The 22,292-nt window shown below is 40.4% G+C and overlaps 1 protein-coding gene and 1 long non-coding RNA gene across 9 annotated transcripts in view; one reads left to right on the top strand and one right to left on the bottom strand.

Annotated features, from left to right (window-relative positions):
- The window catches only part of eif4g3b (eukaryotic translation initiation factor 4 gamma, 3b), a 46,775-nt gene that overhangs the window by 15,763 nt on the left and 8,720 nt on the right, over positions 1-22,292 (bottom strand). For 3 of the 7 annotated variants that reach the window (XM_053686108.1, XM_017487135.3, XM_053686106.1), the window contains exons 3-14: positions 14,686-14,862; positions 10,261-10,353; positions 9,897-9,929; positions 5,197-5,376; positions 4,238-4,352; positions 4,004-4,110; positions 3,796-3,921; positions 2,627-2,714; positions 1,534-2,283; positions 1,369-1,448; positions 218-434; positions 7-131 (exon numbers count right to left, since the gene is read on the bottom strand). In XM_053686108.1, coding sequence (XP_053542083.1) covers positions 7-131; positions 218-434; positions 1,369-1,448; positions 1,534-2,283; positions 2,627-2,714; positions 3,796-3,921; positions 4,004-4,110; positions 4,238-4,352; positions 5,197-5,376; positions 9,897-9,929; positions 10,261-10,353; positions 14,686-14,862 — 2,091 coding nt within the window. The remainder of the gene's footprint in view (positions 1-6; positions 132-217; positions 435-1,368; positions 1,449-1,533; positions 2,284-2,626; positions 2,715-3,795; positions 3,922-4,003; positions 4,111-4,237; positions 4,353-5,196; positions 5,377-9,896; positions 9,930-10,260; positions 10,354-14,685; positions 14,863-22,292) is intronic. The other 4 variants (XM_053686105.1, XM_053686107.1, XM_017487138.3 and 1 more) reach the window with 4 other exon arrangements.
- Positions 10,582-22,280, top strand: LOC124628984 (uncharacterized). 2 transcript variants are annotated; one of them, XR_008397963.1, is made up of 3 exons: positions 10,582-10,700; positions 14,705-14,902; positions 22,068-22,280. It is a non-coding gene; the product is annotated as an uncharacterized LOC124628984 (long non-coding RNA). The 2 variants fall into 2 exon arrangements; XR_006983794.2 differs by lacking the exon at positions 22,068-22,280 and adding an exon at positions 16,045-18,595.

The raw sequence follows: 22,292 nt of genomic DNA, 5'->3' as shown, positions 1-22,292 counted from the left end.
GTTTACCTTATCCAGTACCACATCAGATATGGGTGGAAGCCCATCCGGCTTCTGCACACAGGCAGGCATGAATTGGAAGCCCAATAGAAAGTCTCTATTGTACTGCCTCTTCCCATTCTTCAGCTCTGGTTCTGAGGGAAGAAGTGAGCACAAGCAGAGGTGAAAAGTGTGTGTGGGGGGAGTCTTAAGTGCGCTATACAGAAGAAGTGGGCCTCACTCTGAATTGTGTTGCTGTTGGGCTCTTCAAGTGCAGGTGTGAGGACTCCATCGCTGCTTTCAGCCTCAGAGCTGTGCTCGGGTCCATTCTTCAGCGGCTCTGCTTCCTGCTCTCCGTTCTCTTCTACTGGTGTTTCTGCTGAAGATCGATGCTCCACAGCCACAGATGACAGGCTGGAATTCTCCACTGTAGCTTCTATGGCTGGCTCAGGCTTATCCTAACACACACACACACACACACACACACACACACACACACACACACAAAGATTGCCTGCATTGGAATAAAGCCATCTGGGACTACTATGAAGTTCTAGTCTAAGGCTAGGTTCCACATTTCCACTTCAGTTGAGGGACAGCATTTATCTAAATATATAGCTAATTAAAGTAGTACTCCGGTGTTGTCAACCAAAATCTCTACATACAGCATGTAGTTTATATGCAATTACTACAAACAAAAACTATCATGTTCCCCTTTTCTGAGAGACAAGCAGAAATTTTGTTTACTCCAAACTCTTACTCTACTATTATAATGAAAGCCAAAGGGCAACTGTGGGGGAAGTTGAACAATGAGATTTTTTTTGTATTGAATTTCCATAAATTGTTAAGTTATTTGCAAATTAAGGTCTGAAGCTGCATAATTCTTTCATTCGAAAAATGTCTTATTATTTATGAAAGGACGTACTTGGGGTTTTGAGCTACCGATGTAGTGAACATTGCTTAACATAAAAACAAACATGCCTTTGTTTCTGCCCAAGTAATAAGCAATTTTTACTGTATAGCTCTGGAGTTTTAAAAAAATTTGACGATACAGCATACAGCTAATTGCGGAAAATGCTAGAGATTTCTATATATAGTACATTATAGAAATTAAAGATAAAAAGTGTGAGAAAGTGAAGACGGATTTAAAAAAAAAAAATAAAAAAAAACCCTGAATTTTTTGATGCAGAGAACAGCAATGCCATGGTGTGCAACATTGACAAATATTTGAATATTAAAATTAGAAATAAAATACATTCTTAATTAAAACGGGTTGGGAAATGCTGGAGTACTCCTTTAATTCAGTCGGTAAAATTGTAAACGAATTTAAATAATTTTTTTTTTTTTTTAAACCCACCACAATGCAGGGCCAACAATGCATCCTACACTCACCTCTCTGTCAGAACACTGGGCCTGCTCCACAAGAGCATCCTCTTTTGGCTTTTTCCAGGTCTTTGGTACACTAGATGCAACTGGAGAAACAAAACAGATAAACACCAACTCTGCAAACCTTTACGATCACATCCTATTATAACATCTTATACATGTGGTATGTACCTTGACTTTGACTTGAACTTTGTCTAACGTTGGATTGTAATGTGTGCTCCACTTTCTCTTCCAGGGCAACCTCTGCCTCTTTTCCAGCATCTCTGTTCTCTGGCCCAGTTAAGGCTGTCTGGGCTGGACCTGCCTCTACAGGAGCCTGGCTTGGATGAGTGAGACCTGGAGGAGGTGTGGGAACAGCTCTAACAGCAACAGCAGCAGCAGTGATGACAGTGGGCAGGGAAGGGGTCATAGTGCCTGAAGAATCAATTTCCAAAGCTGGAGGACTTGGAGCCTTTACATCTAAACTGTAGTTCTCCAGTATAGTACTGGGCTCTGTGGATGAATGGGACAGGGACAGAAAATCGGAGACGTCATGAGGAGGAGCGGCATCCGATTCAGCTAGCCCATTGACGGCTTTTACAGCCTGTGCTGCAGAAGCTGGCACCTCTGGTGGCACTTGCACAGGCTCTGGTTTATCTGGCTCTGGTGTGACAGCTTGTGCAGGAATGGGCTCCGCTGGAGGGGTGGGCTTTTCTGCTGCATCCACTGCTGAGATGGGCTTGGAGGGGCTGAGAGAGGGAACTGAGGCTGGAACTACACTCTGGGCCACTTCTGGGTCTGAGGGAGGAAGCTCTGATTTCTCTGGGGGGTGTGGGTCAGGGACAGGGCTGCTGGGCTCTCGCCTTTGCACAGGAGGCTCCACGGTGCGCAGTCCTGGAGATGGAGATTTTTGTACAGCACTCTCAAGCTTTGGCTTGTCATCTGTAGCCAGCACAGACAGAGAGGTAAATCACAGAAGAGACACTGTTAGTTAAAAACAAAGTGTCGAAAGCGGGGGTTAATAAATAAATAATTTTTTTTAAACGATGGATCATCATCATCATCATCATCATCATGATGATATAATTAGTATTGCTATGAAAAAAAATAGTATGCGCGCATATATAACATTAAATGTACACGGCACAATGTGTGTAGATGTATACAGGGACAACCATTAGGTCAAAGAAAGAAAATTAGGAAGGGAAGTGCAAGGTGTCTGGCCATTTGAAGATGAATGGTCATGCATGTGAGGGGTAAAAGGAACAGTGAGGAAAGGACTGACCTGGTTTCAAGTCGACAGGAGCAGGGAGGACCTGGGCACTGTCCACATTATAGATGACATGCCCATGTTCCACTACCTGGTTCAGCTGCTGGGATTTGAGGTAGAAAATGTGAGGATAATGAGGGTGTGGACATAAAAACTAGCAAAAGAGAAATAGAAAGAAGGGAGAAAGAAGGGAAACGAGATTGCACACACACACACACACACACACACACACACACACACGCGAAAAGGCGAACGCAGCATTAATAGAGAAGCGGGTAGAAAAAGAGGTGCGAAGAAAGAGAAAAATGAAGGGACATAGCCACGAGAGGGTAAAAGCAAGAGACAAGCACCAGGCATAAATTGGGGAGGGGGGTGTGACGAGACAAAGGCAGCGCACACAAGGGCGGGGGTGGGTTGGGGGATTAGACAAACAGACAAGAGAAATGGGGAAAGAGAGGAGAGACGAACACTGTTAACATTTAGGGAGAGAAGACACAAAGTAAGAGTTACAACGCAATAGTGAGTGTTCCCTTTACAGAGACAGATTTCCCTCGGAGTAGCTGTGATTCTAAGCTTGTGCTGCATCATTATTACACAGCATTTGCTTGGGCTATCTCTGTATAGAGAACAGCATGGGAAATCAGAATGAGACAAACAGCTGTGAGGCAGAACTAAGATCAAGGACGATGAAAGAATAGAGAAGGCAAATCAAATAAATCCATGAAGATATTTTAAAGTAACATAATGGGCACATTTACTGGAAAACTGAAAAAGATAAATTGCCAGATAAATTGCACCAATGCATTCTGTTTCACAGGAAAAAGGTCATCTGTAGCTAAGTGACAGAAGTTTAATGTACTCAGACTAGTAAGCAAATAAGGCACATGGAAGGTAAAAACAGGCAACAGCCTTGGGGCTTCAAATAGGGTGGGGGGAGGGGGGAAAAAAGGGGGGGGGGTGAAAAGAGAAAAGGAAAAAAGAAAGAAAGAAAAAAAAAAAAGAAAGGATACCAGCGACTGTACTGGCCATTACTATGTTCAGTAATAAATCATCAACACTTGTAGTGTTATACGTTGACGAATAGTGAAGACTACTATTAGAACTGCATTCAGCGTTTTATGAGTGAGCTATTAGCGTGAACAAGCTGCTTTCTCTCTGCACATGTGTGTGATTGGATATGTTACCTGTGGAGGAGTAGGGGTGGAGGAGGGCCGTCCCACTGGCGGAGTGGGGTTTCGACTCCCACCCACTCCTGACATGATCTCCTCTGTGATGTCCCTGCCGCCCTGGTTAGGGTCTCGGATACGGATCTTAATGGGAAATAAAAAGCGCTGAGCTCATTACTCATTGCTTGCTTCAGTACTGATTCATTTACTGAGTAAGCACACGTACTGTTTTCTTCTCCCTCTTGGCAGGTGGAGGTTGCTGCGGTGTAGGCACTATTATGGATGGAGACGGGGTGTACATGGCCTGACCAGGATAGTATTGAGTCCCCGCAGCTAACGGTAATGAAAACAGTATCAGATTTGGTTAGAGACCAAAGTGGAAACAGTCTGGATTTACAACTAACCAGAAGAAATATGCTTTTTTTTGTTAAGTATGAGTGAAAAAGCAGGATGAACTTACCATATGCTGTAGGAAAGTCTCCAGGAGTAGGTCCAGAGTAGAAGGTACTGGGTCCTGTGGGTTGGACCGAGTACTGCTGAGGAGGCCCCACGTATGGAGGAGCACTGTGGCGATACTGTAACAGATAAACCAAACAGCAATTACAATTGTAGCACAAAAATGACTGACAACATTTGGTACCTATTGCGGTTTTGAAATAAAAGCACACACACAAGTGCTACTGATGCAAAGCACCATGGTGCATACAGGACCCCTGACCTTCCACACCGTCTTACACCGTCTCCATTTTGTCCCAGTGTGCCCCAACACTGTCCCATTACATACCGATACAGTATGTCTCATCCTGCAAATTATTTATGTATGATCTAAAACGTGTACCAAGAGATAACGTGACACTTCACATTCCTGTGCAAATTTTTACATTATTGTATATTGTTATTATTATAACGTTGGCATTTGGCAATTCCTTCCCACCAAAAGCTGCTCATTATATAAAAATGGAACGTACATCGAAAGTACTGTAGAATCTACATATAAAGTGTCCATACATCTTTTTTTGGCGCCAACAGAAAGACATTATAGCAGCAATGCATTTTTAAAACATTTCTACATATAGTTGGATATTGTGCACATAACAGCGTGTATATAACTGGAGGTATTTATATACTGGAGGTAAACTGAGAAAAGTATGCTTTGCTAAAAAACTATACTGATTAAGACAGAAGCATATTGGACACAGTTGCTGCACTGTAAAGTGAGACTTACTGACTGCCTTACGTTCACTATTCTACTGTTACTGCTGCTAGCATTCATTTTACTACCATCCCCAAAGGGAAGAGCACAAAGTTCAACTTGGTATTTTCAGTTCACATACACCACCCTGTTTATACTGGAGTTTTAACCCAATGCAAATGCAACTGCAAAGTAATTTCTCTCTGGTGTATGCGTCTGTGAGAGACCTGGGGTATGTAGTACTGGGCAGCCTGGGGGGAAGCGAAGGGCATCGGCGTCATGGACATCATGATGGGTGGGCTCGGCGAGTAGACAGTGGCATTTGGGGCCTGAGATGCAGGTCGAATCGAAGGGCTGTTGCTTGGAATGGAGGGTCGCGGCGGCTGCATCTGAGTCCTCTGGAAAAACTAGGAGAGATGAAAGCAAGTGGAAAAGTAAGGTGCAGACACTATGTACAAACCGTGAATTACAACAATTTGTTGGAACTAAGGAGAACAGGATTTACACGTTGAGGACACTAGAGCTAAACCAAAGCTGTTCTGAGAATGTGTGGGGAGACAATTGTACCACTTTTTTTTTGTTTGTTTAAGCTCTTTTTACCAGGTGCTGAAAGGCTCTATTCATTAAGGCATGCAAGACACAAAGTGAAAAAAATTAATATTCTAGCTGGCGTGCACTAAAACTTATGGGGCAATTAAATAAAAATTTAAATGTTTGATGTGTTTGCATTAGCCAATATTACAAACATGATTGATGAGAATCTTCACTATAAATCTTCACCTTCGCTTTTTCACTCATTTTACCGATATGCCAGAGTGATTAGAAACTTCGACCACTGCACCGCATAGACACACACTTCACTTCGTTTGGCTGTTCTCATGATAGGAGTACAGCGTTCAATGTCCCTTTAACTACCAGGAAATGTGGCTTTGCATAAAATGACTATTCCTATTTTTCTTCTCTGACAGATAGCGTTAATTGAGAATCCCCTCTATTGCTGAGCGCTTTCTCTGATGTCAAATTCACTTTTGGTTCAGGGGTCAAAATTATAACACAGTTGGTGAGCAGAGACTGTGTTTTTTTTGTTGTTGTTTTGTAAATTCCTCCAAGAACTGCAAGAACAATAGTGGCCATACTTTGCTTCTGGCACAATTTAGTGAATCAGATGTCTTTCAAACCAATCGCAAGAGTTAACTGTAATAATGATCAAGAAGTGGCTAATGTAATGCTTCTGACCAAAAAGGAAAGACAGTTACACTCTCTTAATGCTTTTTGAATGTAGGTAGGAAGGGTTAATGGAGAAGCCATAACATGTCTCAAATGATTATGAAGTACCGGTGGCTGGAGGAAATTGAGAGAGAAAAAACACAAAATGATAGGGCTGCAACCGGTAATTGTTATTTCAAATATTCTGCTGAAAATGGCTCCGAATATTGTACAATAGTAAGAAATCTTCAAGATTAAATTTTAATTACTCAAAATAAACCATATGAAAAGTCTGTTGTGGGATATCACATCATTAAATCTAAGTGGAAAGCTTAAATCTTCATTAAAAAAATAAACAAATAAATAAATAATTTCCTTAATTAACTTGTTTAAACAAGGAGTTTGTTTCAAGCAGACTAAATATTCTATTTCATGTCTCTGCCCTCATCCTTCTTTAACCTTCCTACCAAAATTCACACTCTAGAACATTACATTTTGAAATAGATGATAGTTGCTAGTTAGTAAGTAAGAAAATTACAAAGAGGTAATAATCATTACAGTAGAATTATAGAGGATAATCAAACAGATTTAATTTTAAAAAATTCCACCACCCAGAATGTGTTACTTATAATCATCAGACGTTGAGTACCTTGCATGTTAACAGCAAATTTGTGGTATAAATAATAATAACAACAACAGAGTTGCTGTGGTATTGTTTTTCCATATTATCACACCCTCCCATATTCTCCTTAAACCTGAAGTGGTGGAAATTGTTTTTGGAAATAATTTTTCCTGTCTTTTTTTAAACCAGAAGTCCTGTAAACTTGGATCTTTAATTGTGTGTTTTTTTTTGTTTGTTTGTTTGTTTTTAATGGTGAAATATAGAAAAATCTATATTGCACAAACCTTCAATGTGGTTAAACTTAGTTTTACTTATGGCTATGCTTAACGTATCACAGGCTCTATTAACAGAAAACTCATTATTTCATCTTTTGATATTTTTATTACACCTGGAATGTTTTCTCTTCAGGTGCTTACTCAAGAAGGTTGTGTAGTTTTATCATTCTAATTCATGTTTACAAAGACCAGTGATTCTCAAGGTAAAGTTTGTGGACCTCCAGTGGTCCATGAAGTGCATCATTGGGTTGGGTGTGTGGGTGTGTGTGTGTGTGTGTGTGTGCTACTGTGGCGGAAAGAACAAGCCATTATCATCAAAGTGATTATATTTGTTGTTGAGTTCTTATAATTATTGGCCTGTTTGACTTGAACTAAATGGGTTTAATCCAATAACTCATAATGAAGTAAATAATGTCCCCTTGGACCCAATGTGTTCTGACAGAACAAGGTCCAGGCATAAAACGCTCTACAGCGTTATTTAAAAAAAAATTTTTAATAATAATAATAATAATAATAATAATAAAAATAATAATAATAATAATAATAATCTGTTCAAACTTAATGAACCAAATATTTGAATAGAATTTATTAAAGGGGTCCCTTGCTGAAAAAAGTCTGAGAAATCCTGGCATTGGCTACACTGAACATTAACATTTCGCAAATTTTGGATGTTTCCATGATATTTTGCAGACTGACTTGATTCTGTTCCATGTTGTCAGTTAGATGGAATTACTCGTCCATAGTGGATCATTAAAACTTTATTGCTGTGAGGGAAAAAAAAGACTCTGACGGCGTCACACCACTTTGAGAAGGTAGAACACACTGTTTGGCAACCATTTTGAGTTTATGGAATTTAGTGGTTTAAAAGGAAACGCTTGAGAAATCAACTTATTTTCCCATTTTCAAATTAATTTCATAATTTGATTTACTGAATATTTGTTGCAGCCCCATAAAATGGCTTCCTCTGGGTGGGTGGGTGGGTGGGTGGGGGGGATGGTGCACAGCTGCAGTGCACAGGGTAGGAGAGCAGATAACTAAGCTTCACGGAGGAATAGGGACTTCATGCCATGCATTTTTTAAAGAGTGCAATTTACCTGAATGGGTCTGAATCCTCCCTTGAAAATTGAAGCAGGAAAGAGAGAGAGTCTAATGGGACTGTGCACTATTCGGTATGGAGGGACAGAGAGACTAAGACACTCACACACATACAAAAGAGCTATCAGTAGCATTAAGAGCATGCAAAGAGTCAGCTCAGATTTCAGGAAAAGCCTTCTTTTTTTTTATATAACACAACCAGGCGGTGTGCTGTTAAGGAAGCAGTATATCATCATCATCCACATGAGGCCTGAGCAAATGTGCTCCACTAACCCCCATTCAGAATAAACACAGCCAACTAAGCGTGCTACTTCCTCATTGAAACTTCTCCAACTGGAGTGCAAAGTGCACACGAGGACGTTTATATCACTTCATTTCTGCAGATAGAGCAAATACATGGAGGACATGCTTCTCTGTATAAAACTCAGCAACATAATGGAAAATGTGCACGTTGATTTCTGTGCGATTTTCTGTGTTCCTCTTCACTAATCCCCTCACGGAATAACTGAATGAACCATGTTGTCCTTCTCAAAGGAAATGCCAGAGCCAATAAGTAACCTTCACTACAGAAAGGAACTAAAATACTACAGCTCTTGATTTCACAGTGCAGCCATGCAACCAATGTGGAACACAACTTCATCCTCAACCCCAAGAGTGGGCACATCGTAAATTCTTCAGCTAAGCAAGCAGGCAAGTGAAAGCTCCAATGTGCTGCGCAGTCCTATGTTTTAGTTACCTGGAAACCTAAGATGTAGCTAACACAAGGTATTAATGTACTGGGAGACAGTTAGCTAGTTCAGTGAATGAATACACGCAGAGGGAAATGAACAAATACAGGGAGATGACCTTACGTACAAAACAGACAAAAGTTTCTTATGTAGCACATCGTGAATATGCCCTCGAAAAATATTAGCAAGTTGTTAGCCAGTAGGTAGTAACTTTTGCCCTCTTGATATGTTGACTATGTATTGTGCCAAAACGTGGCACAATAATGGCTTGCGCTGGGCTTTCATCAGTTTGCACACATACCTACATGATTCTGAAAAGATCATCCATCATCTGTTCACATTAATTAATCAAACTAGAGGAAAAAAAAAAAAAAATACTAATTGCCTGAACATTAAATCTGCTTGTCCCAGGCACTTGGGTTTCTGATTTGTCCACCCCTAGAACCTCTCTCTACTGTAGCGTTCACCAATCCCGTTCCTGGAGATCTACCTTCCTGCAGGTTTCATCTCCAACCATGTTTTAGTTGATCAAGAATATTCTTAAGGCAATGATTAGATGGTCAGGTGGGCACGATTATGGTTGGAGCTAAAGGTAGATCGCCCCGAACAGGGTTGGTGACCACTGGTGTACTGGAAGGTCATCCTTTGGTGGAGTCATTGTGCAGATCCTGTGCTAGTGAGTCAACCTGTATTAATCTGATCTAGTCTTAAATTAGAGTGCAGTCGGCCAACTCTCATTCCGCCTCATCTACTTCAACCAGGCTCCATCTTCAAAACAAGTCGAGGCACCTCTACAAGCTACACTAATTTCACAAAAGACACTGACCTAAGTGGGTGCATGCCGGTCGTAGAATGAGATAGGTGCAAATATTCAGCTTTGAACAATCGATATCAGTAAAGCAGCAGTTTCGCAACAGTACAATGTTTGAGTGCGCTTTAGCTACAAAAATACATGGCATAATCTACAGCGTGAGGTTTTGCGCTGCAACGGCGTACATTACCTGGTGATGGGTAGGACGAGGCCCTGGGGCAAACTGAGCGGGGGTGGGTGTGGCAGAGAGCAGAGGCAGGAAGGAAGAGAGAGAAAGAGAAAGATGAAAACACACTGAAACACTTTAAAACCACAAGCCGTGAGACGCAGGTAGTTCCTAACGGCCAAGCTGTCTGAGCATAAGCCTAAATCTAAAGCATAGTGTGCTTTCACTTGCATCACAACACTGACACTGTGCCATCAGCAACAAGCTAAAGCAGCAGGAAAAGATCTTTGGTATTATTCAGACATATTCAGGCCTTCCTGGGTTACTTGAAGTTAAAACGAAAAGAAAAAAACCCGATATAAAACGGTGCTGGAACGGACATACTCACCGGGCGGCTTTGAGGTGGGACGTTCATTGTTTGCGTCTGTGGTGAGTAGACCAGCGGGGCTGTACCGGCATTCTGACCCGCCGTGTACGGCGACTGCAGCGTCACGGGGGTCCAAGACGAAGGACGATAAAAGGAGCACAGAACAGAGTGGTTGGGTTAGAACACAGAAAAATCAGTCTGTGAGAGAATTCTGACAGCAGACCACGTTTGGCCCACTTTAGTGCAAGCTTCTGTGTGTGCAGGTGACAGAGCAAGAATGCCCACTCCCTGCCTCTGAATACACTGCGGTCTGCTGACACTGACAAATCTGCCATCTCCTCAGCGCTGCCTTCAGGAGAAAGCGAGCGAGCGAGTGAGTGAGTGAGTGAGTGGGGGAGAGGCGGCGTGAGAGGAGCAGACAGTAGAGTCGCAGGGCTTACAGAGGCAGACGAGCAACAGAGGTAAGCTCAACTCTCAAATCACTCCTCATCTCTCCGTTCAAAGGTGGCTCTGCATGATCACAGTTTAGCCGCTGGAGCATGTAAACTGGACTTACTATTAATAGCAGGGTTTGCGGGCAAAGCCGCGCAGGCGTAGAGTGGAAATCCGAGCGCTCGGCTCAGGAGCAGAACAAGCTCCAGAACAGCTGAGTCACCATGACTGACTTTCTATTTTAGACACAATCAGCTGGGTGTACTGAGTGTTTATGCTTGAGTGTGTGTTTGCCAGAAGACAGTGTACACAGAGACATCAGTAATAAGAATATACAGACCTGGTACATGACAAGCTGTTCTCAGAAATACTAAAGTAAATTATTCGACAGGACACACAACATGCACAAGGGCAGTTAAAAATCCCAGTGCAAACAAAGCAGGCAAATTCAACGACCCCCCCCCCAAATGCACTGGTGTTTTGAGCTTAATAACCATCCAAGAAAAGCAATTCCTGTACTAAAACTCATTATTTAGCAACAACGGGCCTCATTTATCAATCTTTTACTAAAGTTGTGTACACATGTTTGTGCAAGCCAAACTGGACAAAAACCTTTCTGCCGGATTTACTAAAGCTTCAGAAAGGTTAATTTGTCATGTGCGTACGTTGATGAATGCAGATTACCGTGCACAGCATTTGGTTGACGCCCACAAAGCTCCATAAAAGGCAAAGCTCACACAGCTGAAATGATGAGTAATCAAAGTTATTCTGACGCACGTCTACGGCAATAAAATTATATATTATTATTTAACAGCATAATAAATGCTTGAAAGGGGTCAAATCTGTAACCAAATTATGCACCAAATGTGAATTAAGAGAGATGAAAAAAAAAATCATCACACAAAAACTCAGAAAAAAAATTAATAAAAGATTGTGGACACCAAGCACATCACACAGGGGAATCCGCTTCCCTGTGCTTTTTTCCCCCCCTTTTCAAATTCAAAGCCGTGCGTCTCGACAACTCTCGGCCAGAAATTTCTTGCGCACTAGTGCACCCTCCCCGATGCAATGTTGCAAAAGCAGGAGGGTGCCATGGGAAGTCATGCAACACACTAGGGATTATACGGCACATTCAGTACGTTTACATGGACAACGACGATCCGATATTAACCCGATTAAGACGAGACTCTGATTAAGAATCGTCCATGTAAACAGTAATTATTGATGACCTTAATCCGACTAAAGTCATAATCGACGTAAACACAAATGGAATTAAGACGTGTGGAGTATTCCTGTTTTAGACGCATTATGGAAGTGCGTTACAGACATGTACACACCTTAATCACGCTATTAACGTCATGTGGGAGTTTGCACTGCATTTTGCGACAGGACACGTACACACACGGCAGTGCTCAACCGTTTGATGGCAAACACGGCTGCTTCCGAAATCGCGTACTTACCAGCGATATAGTAGAACAAATACATGTATTTCAGCAAGTACACGGTTTGGAACGAAGCCCACAGCTTCAAGCAGTCGTCCATTTGCACGTACAGCATGACAATTAACTGCACTTGAACTTTCGTAAAATAAAAAAACACCCAAAACTGTATACGGTACCATAACGAAGACCAACTGTATGTTGATACGTGAAATTGTGGAGGGAACGTTGGATGGCGTGGCGGCGTGATGACGTTAACCGATCTACGTTCTATAACATGTAAAACCTGAACATGAAAGGAATATTCTAAAAGCGACTCATGTAAACACCTTAATCACAATATTGTCTTATTCAGAATAAGGTCAGTAATTAGATTACTGCTGTCCATGTAAATGTAGTCACTGTAGATTGAGACATGTCAGTTTGGACACTTAAGGGGCCGTTTACACGACAACGTTTTCAACTTAAAAACGGAAAACATTTTATGCAGTTTGGATGTTCGTTTACACAACAACGGCGTTTTAGGGTCTGAAAACACAAACTTTTGAAAAAGGGTTCTAAAGTGCAAGTTTTTGAAAGAGATGCCATTGTTGTCTCTGTATGAACGTACAACAATGAGAATCTGTGAAAACGATGACGTCATGCGCACGTGTAGTATGTGTTCAGTCTATAAGCATTCGCTCGAGTATTTCAAAATGCGCGAGACATTCAAAACTACGATGGCGGACTACAGGACTGTTTGTGCTGCTCAAGATTTTGAGTTTACTGACAAAGTGTAGATTTACTGCCTCACTACTACGACCAGCAGAGACGCATTTGTTACATAAATTATCAACCCACATCTACGCTCACAAAGTATATTCAAAATCCTATAATTATCTTTGTAGTGGTCTATTTTGGAGTATATCTGTAAACTTTTATTGCTAATAAAATATAGAAAGCGGACTGACTGCTAGTGTCTCACTATTTGATTTGTATTTCCTGATTTTGTTCCATTTTGGTACAATGGTCAATTATTACTACTTAAACATGCACTACTTTGATTTTTTTCAGTATTTAAAAATGAACACGCTTTGTTAACAGAATTCTGACCTGAAGCACAAGAAAAGCTAAAAGATGGGTTGAAAAGCCATTTCCACAAGGGGGGAAAAAAAAAAAAACCTTCATGCACATTTTATGTACATTAAGTTATATTACATATAAATGTTGATGTCTCAACATTTATTAACCAAGAACAGTAAGAAAATCATCTATGCTTGACATGCATGAGTTTTCACAATCCCTTATGACAATGAATCATTTTCTAAGTCTGACTATCAAGATTCTAAGTAACTGGAGAAAGAACTTTTTTTGTACTCCATGCAAATCATAAACCACTGAAATCGTTTGAGAAATGTAAAAGTTGTGCTTTTGACCCAGAAAAACCACAGCTCCCCTGTTTACTTGTTTGTGTTTATAGGGCGGTCTTGCCCTGATCAATATGGCGGACACGTTGCCGTGAATGTTTCTTTCGCCAACTACTGGCCCGGCATGCACAATACAGCATTTTTAGTCGTTTTCATGGATCCATGTGAACGGGGATCGTTTGCACAACGTTGTCGTCTGTACATGAAACATTTCAAAAACGCAAAGGAAAAACTTCTGTTTTTAGTGAATCGTTATTGTGTAAACGTACCCTCAGTCTGGCTCGAATAAAGTGCTGCACAGCGTTAGGAGATGATGCCATGGCAAACGGAACCAACCTAGACACCGAGTCATGGCAGTGTCTCCTCCCATTATACAGCGACATTCTTAACTGAAAGACTGATCTTATTTATGAATTTATGGCTTGTTTCTTTAGCTTTTTTCCCCTCCACATTAAATATTACTTGCATTAAATGCCATTAATGTAACAAATTACATGGTTTGAAGCCAATCAATCAAATTTCACATTAGTGTTCTTATGCATAAATTTGCATAACCTCAGGAACATGAACGCTTTTCTGAAATGATGTGACTTCCATGAATACCACATTGCTTGGGTAAATGCTCTTACCAATGGTTTAAGAATAAATCAGTTCATATCCAACTTGATAAATGAGGCCCAATGTGTGTATTAGGAACATTAAACTCTCCAGCTCCTTTATCTACATAAATAAAAAATAAAAATAAAAAAATAAGGGGGGGGGGGGGGGGGGGGTTACTCCTCACCCCGCCTCCCAAACAAAAAGACAGGAAGCTTTGGATGTTGCTAATATTACAGACCAGGAATCCCAAAAATAGGGTTGACTATTCTGAATCACACTGTGACTAATGATTAATTTTAATGAACAGAGATTTCAAAGTACTGCTTTCTCTGAGGGAACACCTGTGACTCATCAGGCTGGGAGCATCTGAGCATGCACGATGGAAATTTCTGTGGCTCATTTGCTTCGTGGCAGATTTAATACCGAATCTTGATTTTAATGCAGCAAGCACTGGCAGGCTTATGTTCAAACAGCAAGATATAATTGAATATAGCGCCCTTCGTAATAAGCAGTGCAGACACACACAAATACACACACATTCTGTCAGGCAGCTGCATGGGTGCACTCACCCCTCCTCCTGCCTCCCAGGCTTTAGGGTGGCCATACAGATGCGCAGTGGATACTGTGGAAACTGATACCTGAGAAAGGCCGGGTGAGGAGGCGTGGCCCGGCGGTGTGGCCGCAAGGTTCGGGTGTCCCTTGCTGATTTCATGGGCTGTGTAAGGAGGGCCGGGGGGTCTCTGGACCTGAAACCCACCAAAAGGAAAGAACAAATTCAAGAACAAGGTAAGGAATGAATAACACCACAACACCCAGTGCACCCTGTGTGTTCAGGGGGAAGAAACAAAACCAGAGAAAAACAGCATCTTTGTTATTAGTCCAGTGCTGCAGCTTCTCTCAGGATGAAGAAATCCTACTGTTCTTGGGGTGAAACACTGGGTAGGGCTAGGCATGAGATGCTACACTAAAACCATAGTATGAGACACATCCTGATACAGGCTTCACGAGACAATATTGACCAATAGATTATTACACTTTAATGTATTTATTTTGTAATGACAACAAACCAAACAAATGCAATATCAAAACATACAACTGCAAGAAATGTAAACCAGGATTTACAATATAAGGTGTCGTTTTCCCTAGTATTAATGTTATTTTAATCTTTTTCAGGTGTCATAAATGCATTTTGTGGCAATGTTATTAATATGTAAAAGATTGTTCGGTGGAAGAATGTGCATTAAATGATTAAATAAATTTGTGTCATAACCTCCGCTATTGCAGTCTGACACCCACCTGCAACACACGAGTCTATCACACTTACCAGCTGAAAAAATGGCAGGTCACGAGTCGACTGCAGCCGCTATAGCGTTTAGTCAGGTTTAATCTTGGTTTAATTACTCGTTAACAGGAATGCTGCAAAACTACAGTCAGGACTTAAAATAAAACGTAAAGAGTTCTTAGATGTAACCCAGCTCCTTATGAAATGTAAATTAAATGACACGTGCATGTGCTCTACACTTAACAGCAGCGAAGATACTTATTGACTTCTAGTATAATGAAGTCGCCCTTATAAACACCACGCCGTTTCATTTGCTTAATTTAGACTCCTATTCATGTGGCAGTGAAGTGCATTCACGACTTCTTCTATTTGGCAGCACAGACAAAGGAAGCCAAGATGAATTTTAACATGCATAATAAATAAATAAATAAATATTTAGAAAAAACACCTTGTTGCTCTGCACTCAAGTCAGACAGCAGGTTAGTACAGGATACAATACGGGCAAGGTTTCAGACAGGCATTTAATTCGTCCAACATGATACTCATCACGAAAGTTGAAATCTATCCGTGGTTCTTGATACACAATGGTCAATCATCCCGAGGCTAATCACAATCTCAATTCATTTCTCTTCTGTTTCAAAAACAGCGTTGATTCTACAGCAGTTGCTTTCAAGCGACACATAAAACAGAGTGCCATTCCCTCTTATTTGCTGTGACCGATGACCAGAGATGTTGTAAAACAACCTCACACATGCACCTGATGCACAGAATCCACAGAAGACAAAGAGGGACAGAATATCAGAAATCTAAGCAGTAAAGAACTTGTCCTGAACAATGGTTTAATATTATATAAAGAATATCAAAATGTCCATTAAATTGAAGCCAGTGAGTCATGGCTGCATGTGTCATCTCACTCAACTGCTTTACCTGAGAATGTTCAAGACTGATCTTCACCCACAAGAGCCTAAAGCAGAAAGTATGCTTCGCTTTTTACGCTTATGCAAGGAACAGCGCACAGTAAGCGTGACACAAATTTCATCATCAGCAGAGTACGAACGTACTGCAAGCACGTTGCCTGATTTTTATAACCGTGCGTACTTTGTATGCGCAGGTCACACATGCGCATTTAATACTTTTGCACTATTTAGTCATTCCACAAGGTGGCAACAGTGACCCAGTGCCGTTGATTCTCAAGGTAGTTGAAGAAAAAACTGAATAGACGAGTGCAGGTTGGAAAGTACCCGCAGTTGTATAATTCTAGCCTTAAAGAGTATAAGGGTTTGTATATGGGTGTTAATCGTGGCAAGAGATTACCCAAGCATTGTTCTTTGTGTTGTTGTAATTCTTCTACGCTGTCGTCCTTCACACCAAAGAGACCTGCTATACTTCTCTGTACCGACTCTAGGCCAGGAGGAGTAGTGCAAGCTGTCGTAATACACGTGCGTCGCCCTCCTGTGTACGCGTGCATATCAAATGGAGTATATTTTGAAAGGCTATGTGTACGACTGTGCACATACGCCAGTGTACGTGTAAAAAAAAAACTAAGCATACCAGAGGATTTATGATTTACATAAGCAGAAAAACAAACATTGGCAATAATAAAAAAAAAATTTAAACAAATGATAAATATTGCCGTTTTCATTTTAACTTGCTCTTTGCACCTTAACATGAATTAAGTTTTATACTAATTACCAGCTACATTTGCTCAAGAGTACAAAATCAAAATGCAGACAAGCAACCATTCACAAACATCTATTAGGAAACAGAGCAACCACAGTCTGCTACAGTAACGTAAGAGTTGAATAAATGTGCTGTTCCATGAGTGAATATGCCAGCATACTCACATACTAATGTACTAGATCCTACATTCAGTAAAAAGCAGGAGCTGGAAGAGGCCCCCAAATCGTTACGGGTTTTGGGAGCATTTCAGCTTCCCAGTAAAGTTACAACACTGACGGCCAGTGAGCTGTGGACCGAAACGAAAAACCCCACCCGCCCCGTTTATTTATCCAGGTTTCATTTCATTTCTTTCGAATACACATCATTTGTTTCATTACAATCGTCCAAGTCAACCGATTTTACTGATACCGATAACTACGTTGGACAGCACCTGCCGATAACCAATTAACCAACAATTAGCACTACTGAATAAAAAAGTTAAATATTACTGAACTGTATTACAAAAATAAACAGTACTGTCTGTACCATGAAAATGCATTGTACATTTTTAAAATGAAATATATTCATATTTATTAATAATTCATAAGTATTACAGTAAATAAAAGATACATCTCCAAACTGAACCAAAACAACACTCCAAACACCCCAAATGAATCAAAAAACACTTCAAACAACAAAATGTGTCAGTGATGGTTTTTATTTTGGCTCTAAAGGCCGTTCTTGCATTGTATAAAGACAGACGGACCTTTCTCAGCCGTTTCCGCAAAGGACACACCCGGGAAATACTACTGGCCGGTGGACTCTGGATTCGAGACTCACCACTGTAACTGATAATGAGATTAACTTGGCTGCACAGGGAGACGCTGCAGCATGCATGTCTCTGTAACTCTATAAAAAAAAATTTTTTAAATTGTGTGTAACTAATCAAATCCTAAAATTCTACCTTCTTAACTACGCCAATGTACATTTAAGTGTCGTGACTGAGCTGCATTGGATTGTACTTACAAACAGCTGGAGCTAGTTTCATACCACAAAAAAGCAATAATAGTCATTCGACCAGGTTGCTAAACGGTATAGAACACTTGCAAAGTCTGCTTTTGCCCTTTTACTCAACAGTAACCATATTTTTCTGGGCTGTAATCACAGGTAGAGAGTAACCATTTTATATGGTTTGATCAGGTATTAGACAGCTTATCTAACCTCTTTTTTCCTCCAGGGTAGGAAGGAGCACAAGGTGACAAAGCAGCTATACTGATTTAAAGGCTGGGTTCCAAACCACATTCTAGTGTAGGATATACTGTGGTACCAACAATTCGTGGTACTATACAATTTTGACATACTATATAGTATGCTGGTATGCAGTTCAATTCAATTCAATTCAATTTTATTTGTATAGCGCTTTTTACAATAGACATTGTCTCAAAGCAGCTTTACAGAAATATCAACACGGTATACAGATATTAAAGGTGTGAATTTATCCCAACTGAGCAAGCCACTGAGTGGCGACGGTGGCAAGGAAAAACTCCCTAAGATGTTTTAAGAGGAAGAAACCTTGAGAGGAACCCGACTCAGAAGGGAACCCATCCTCATCTGGGTAACAACAGATATTGTGAAAAAGTTCATTATGGATTTATATGAAGTCTGTATGGCGTTAAGAGCAGCCGTAGTCCCAGCAGTCTGGAATTAAAGAAGATTTGAGCTCCATCCAGAGGCAGAAAGGATCTGGATCTCTAGTATCTCCATAAATTCGTGTGGGGCTCGGCGAAAGGAGAGAGGGAGAAAGTAGAACAGAATCTAGTCAGGGTAGGCTTGAGTAAACAAATACGTTTTAAGCTTAGACTTAAACACTGAGACTGTGTCTGAGTCCCGAACACTAATAGGAAGACTGTTCCATAACTGTGGGGCCCTATAAGAGAAAGCTCTTCCCCCTGCTGTAGCCTTCACTATTCGAGGTACCGTCAGATAGCCTGCATCTTTTGATCTAAGTAGGCGTGGCGGATCATATAAAACCAAAAGGTCGCTTAGATATTGTGGCGCGAGACCATTTAGTGCTTTATAGGTTAATAAGAGTATTTTATAATTAATGCGAGATTTTACTGGGAGCCAATGCAGTATTGATAATACCGGTGTGATATGGTCGTATCTTCTAGTTAGATTGCAGATTGGCCTATTCACAATCAGCCACTGAAAAAGTGCTGCTATGAGCTTGAAGTGCTGATTACCCCAGTAGAAGAGCACCTGTGTTGTGCTGCAAACAAGCAGCAGCCAAGAGAACAGGTTTTCAAATCACTCACAAAAAATCAGGTACAAATAAAACATTTTATGACTAATTAAGCTTTCTGTGAGAGCGGGTGGGATTGGTCGATCTTTCTGCAGGAGAAGGTGGGATTGGTCAATCCCCTGAACTGAAGTTTGGTCAAACTTTCTGAAGGAGTACGTAGGATTGGTCAAACTTTTAGAAGGAGCTGGTGAAAGATTCTGAATGAGTAGGCAGAATTCTTCAAATTACCTGCAGGGGTGAGCAAATTGGTCAAAATTTATGCAAGAAGGGGCCAGATCAGTTAACTTTCAGAATGAGCTGAAGGGACTGGCCAAATTTTCTGAAGGAACGAGCGAGATTGTTCAAACTATCTGCAGGAGTGGGAAGAATTCAAACTTTCTACAGGAGTCGGTGGGATTAGTCAAACCTTCTGCAGGAGTGGGATAGAAGGAGGGCGCAGAAGGAGCAGGTCAAACTTTCTGTAGGAATGGCTGAGAATTGGTCATATTTTCTAGCGGATATAGAGAATATCCTATGTCCTATATTTTCTATAGGAAGGGACTGCTCAAACGTTCTGAAGAAGAGGGCAGGATCTGTCAAACTTTCTACAGGAGCGGGTGGGATTGGCCAGAATTTCTTCACGGGAGTGGGTTTAAAAACGCCTCAATCTTCAATGAATTTCATAAACTCGCATCTACGCTCACACCTAGGGCTGTCAGGATACCAAAATTCAGACTCCACGATCAACAATGTATCATCACTGTAGCATTCTGATACTTGAAAACAAAATAGTACTTTGGACAAAAATCTAATCAACCAAAATGGGAAAACACAAAAACACAAATTGTTAGTGCCTTCGTTTTTATGAATACAAAACTTTAATAAATAAAACAAATTCAGACATGTTTCCAGTTAATACATTCTGAAGTCATGTGTTTAAGCCACATAGTACTAACCAATTGGGACTTGGGTGTCAAGCTGCTGTTGCCCAAGAGTTAACTTCACAAGCTGTCTCCAAAAACATCCACAAAAACATTAGCAGGTAATTCATAACCCCAAATTGCAGTTATTAAGCTAAAAATAGTGCATCTCTAGCAGCATGTGAATGCATAGGGTGCAGGAGACGACACATTGCTATGCAGTGTACCATTAAATGACATCAATTCATAAGGCTACAGTGTTTTGTAGGTTTAACACCTATTTCTGTTTTGAACACCAATCTTTAATTCTGCTCCTTCAAAATCAGACAATGTAAAAATCATTTAAAAATAAAATAATTTGTGGAAAAAAAGCGACTACAGTGTCCCAAGCACCAAGAGTCACCACAAAGGAAAAGAAGCTAATCATACGGCTGAATGAAACTCTCAATGAAACATTTAGCCATCTATCCTGCCAAATCTAAGTCTTTATCACAAATTTAAAGGGGAGAAGTTGGAGAGGAGTCGTACAAGAAGTTTAATTGAGCTCGTTAGAAGTTTAATCATTCTTTTAAATAAATGTTTCCCATTTATTCTCTGAAGTCTCATCCCTAGTGATGCACTGAGAGGAAAATCCTGGGCCAAAACCGAAAATACAGGATGCACTTGGCCGAAAACCGAAACTTAGTTTTTAATGGTTTAAAAAAAAAATAAATAAATAAAAAAAATAATAAAAAAAAAAATTTAATATTAGACCTTTCAATTCATTTTTATGGATTTACTGAATTGAAAAACTACAAACCAAAAAAATTAATACTTTTATTGAAATTAACACACCAAAACAAAAACAATATTAAATAGTATTCTTTCATTCAGTTTTATATCAAATTTAACAGATTTTTTTTCCCCCCAGTTATCCAAATAATGTAATGTTAACTATTATGAGATGCAAAACAGCAGTCAAGTAATGAACGTCACAGCTACAGGCTAGCATCTCGCAAATCAAAACAGTTTACAGATGCTACACAATCATTTTAATGAAAGCAACAGGCAGAAAGCAGAATGGCAGAGGGCTCTATTCTGCTGTTGTTTTGCTGTACTCTGCATATTGAACGGGATGTCGTGTTTTCAGGTGGTGTATCAAACCCATTGTGGAAAAGTGCTTCGGCACCGTACCCCCTCTTGAAATCTCTGCTGAACAAACACTGCAGATTGCAAATGAAGTATTTCCAAACCGCAGACACGATCGCCCTTTGCTGAGTAGCGCCGTGATAACCGTCAGCTAGATGGAACGGGGCGGCATATAATCTCGGCTCATATTTTCTGCCTTTTTTCTATTTTGGCCAAAAACCGAAAATGCCACTTGAAGCCGAAAATGTGCGGCGGCCGAAATCTCAGTGCATCCCTACTCATAACCCGCATTTAGCTAAAGCCCCATTTGATTCACGTGCATCGAACATGAGTACAACTAAAAGGTCTCATTTACCAACAAACATCACTGCAAAATACTGTGCAAAACAATTTCGTGCAATTTCAATTTCAGAATTTTTTCCAGAAAAAAAAAAAAGCACAAAAAACTCGCAAATTTTGAAAAAGCCACAGCAAAATCAAACTTTTTTGACCGCAACAATTACCAAAAAAAATAATAAATTAATAAATAAATAAATAAATAAAAATAAAAAATTCAGTGAAATCCTATACAGACTGAAAACCATAAATGCTTCAGACTTACAGAAGCTCTTTCCAATTGGTTCTTAAAAGCACTTCAGACAAAGTATAAACCATGTTTCTCATAAACACTATGTTCTGCAGAAGAATTTCCAATTTCTGAACTTCCAACCGCAATCCGGACCGGAGAATCTGTCACCATCTTCAAGACACAGCTAAAGACCCACCTCTTCCATGAACACCTAACCAACTCATTAAAAAAATAAATAAATAAAAAAAAACTTACTCTGCGCACTTTGCTTCTTCTGGAACTCATTTAATGGATCCTGTATGTTAGCACTACTTGTATTGTTCTCTGCTTGATATCGC

The sequence above is a fragment of the Ictalurus punctatus genome, chromosome 15 (genome assembly GCF_001660625.3).
Source record: "Ictalurus punctatus breed USDA103 chromosome 15, Coco_2.0, whole genome shotgun sequence".
Classification (NCBI taxonomy): domain Eukaryota; kingdom Metazoa; phylum Chordata; class Actinopteri; order Siluriformes; family Ictaluridae; genus Ictalurus; species Ictalurus punctatus.
Note: the sequence above shows the minus strand (reverse complement) of the source record. Positions and strands in the feature narration are given on the sequence as shown.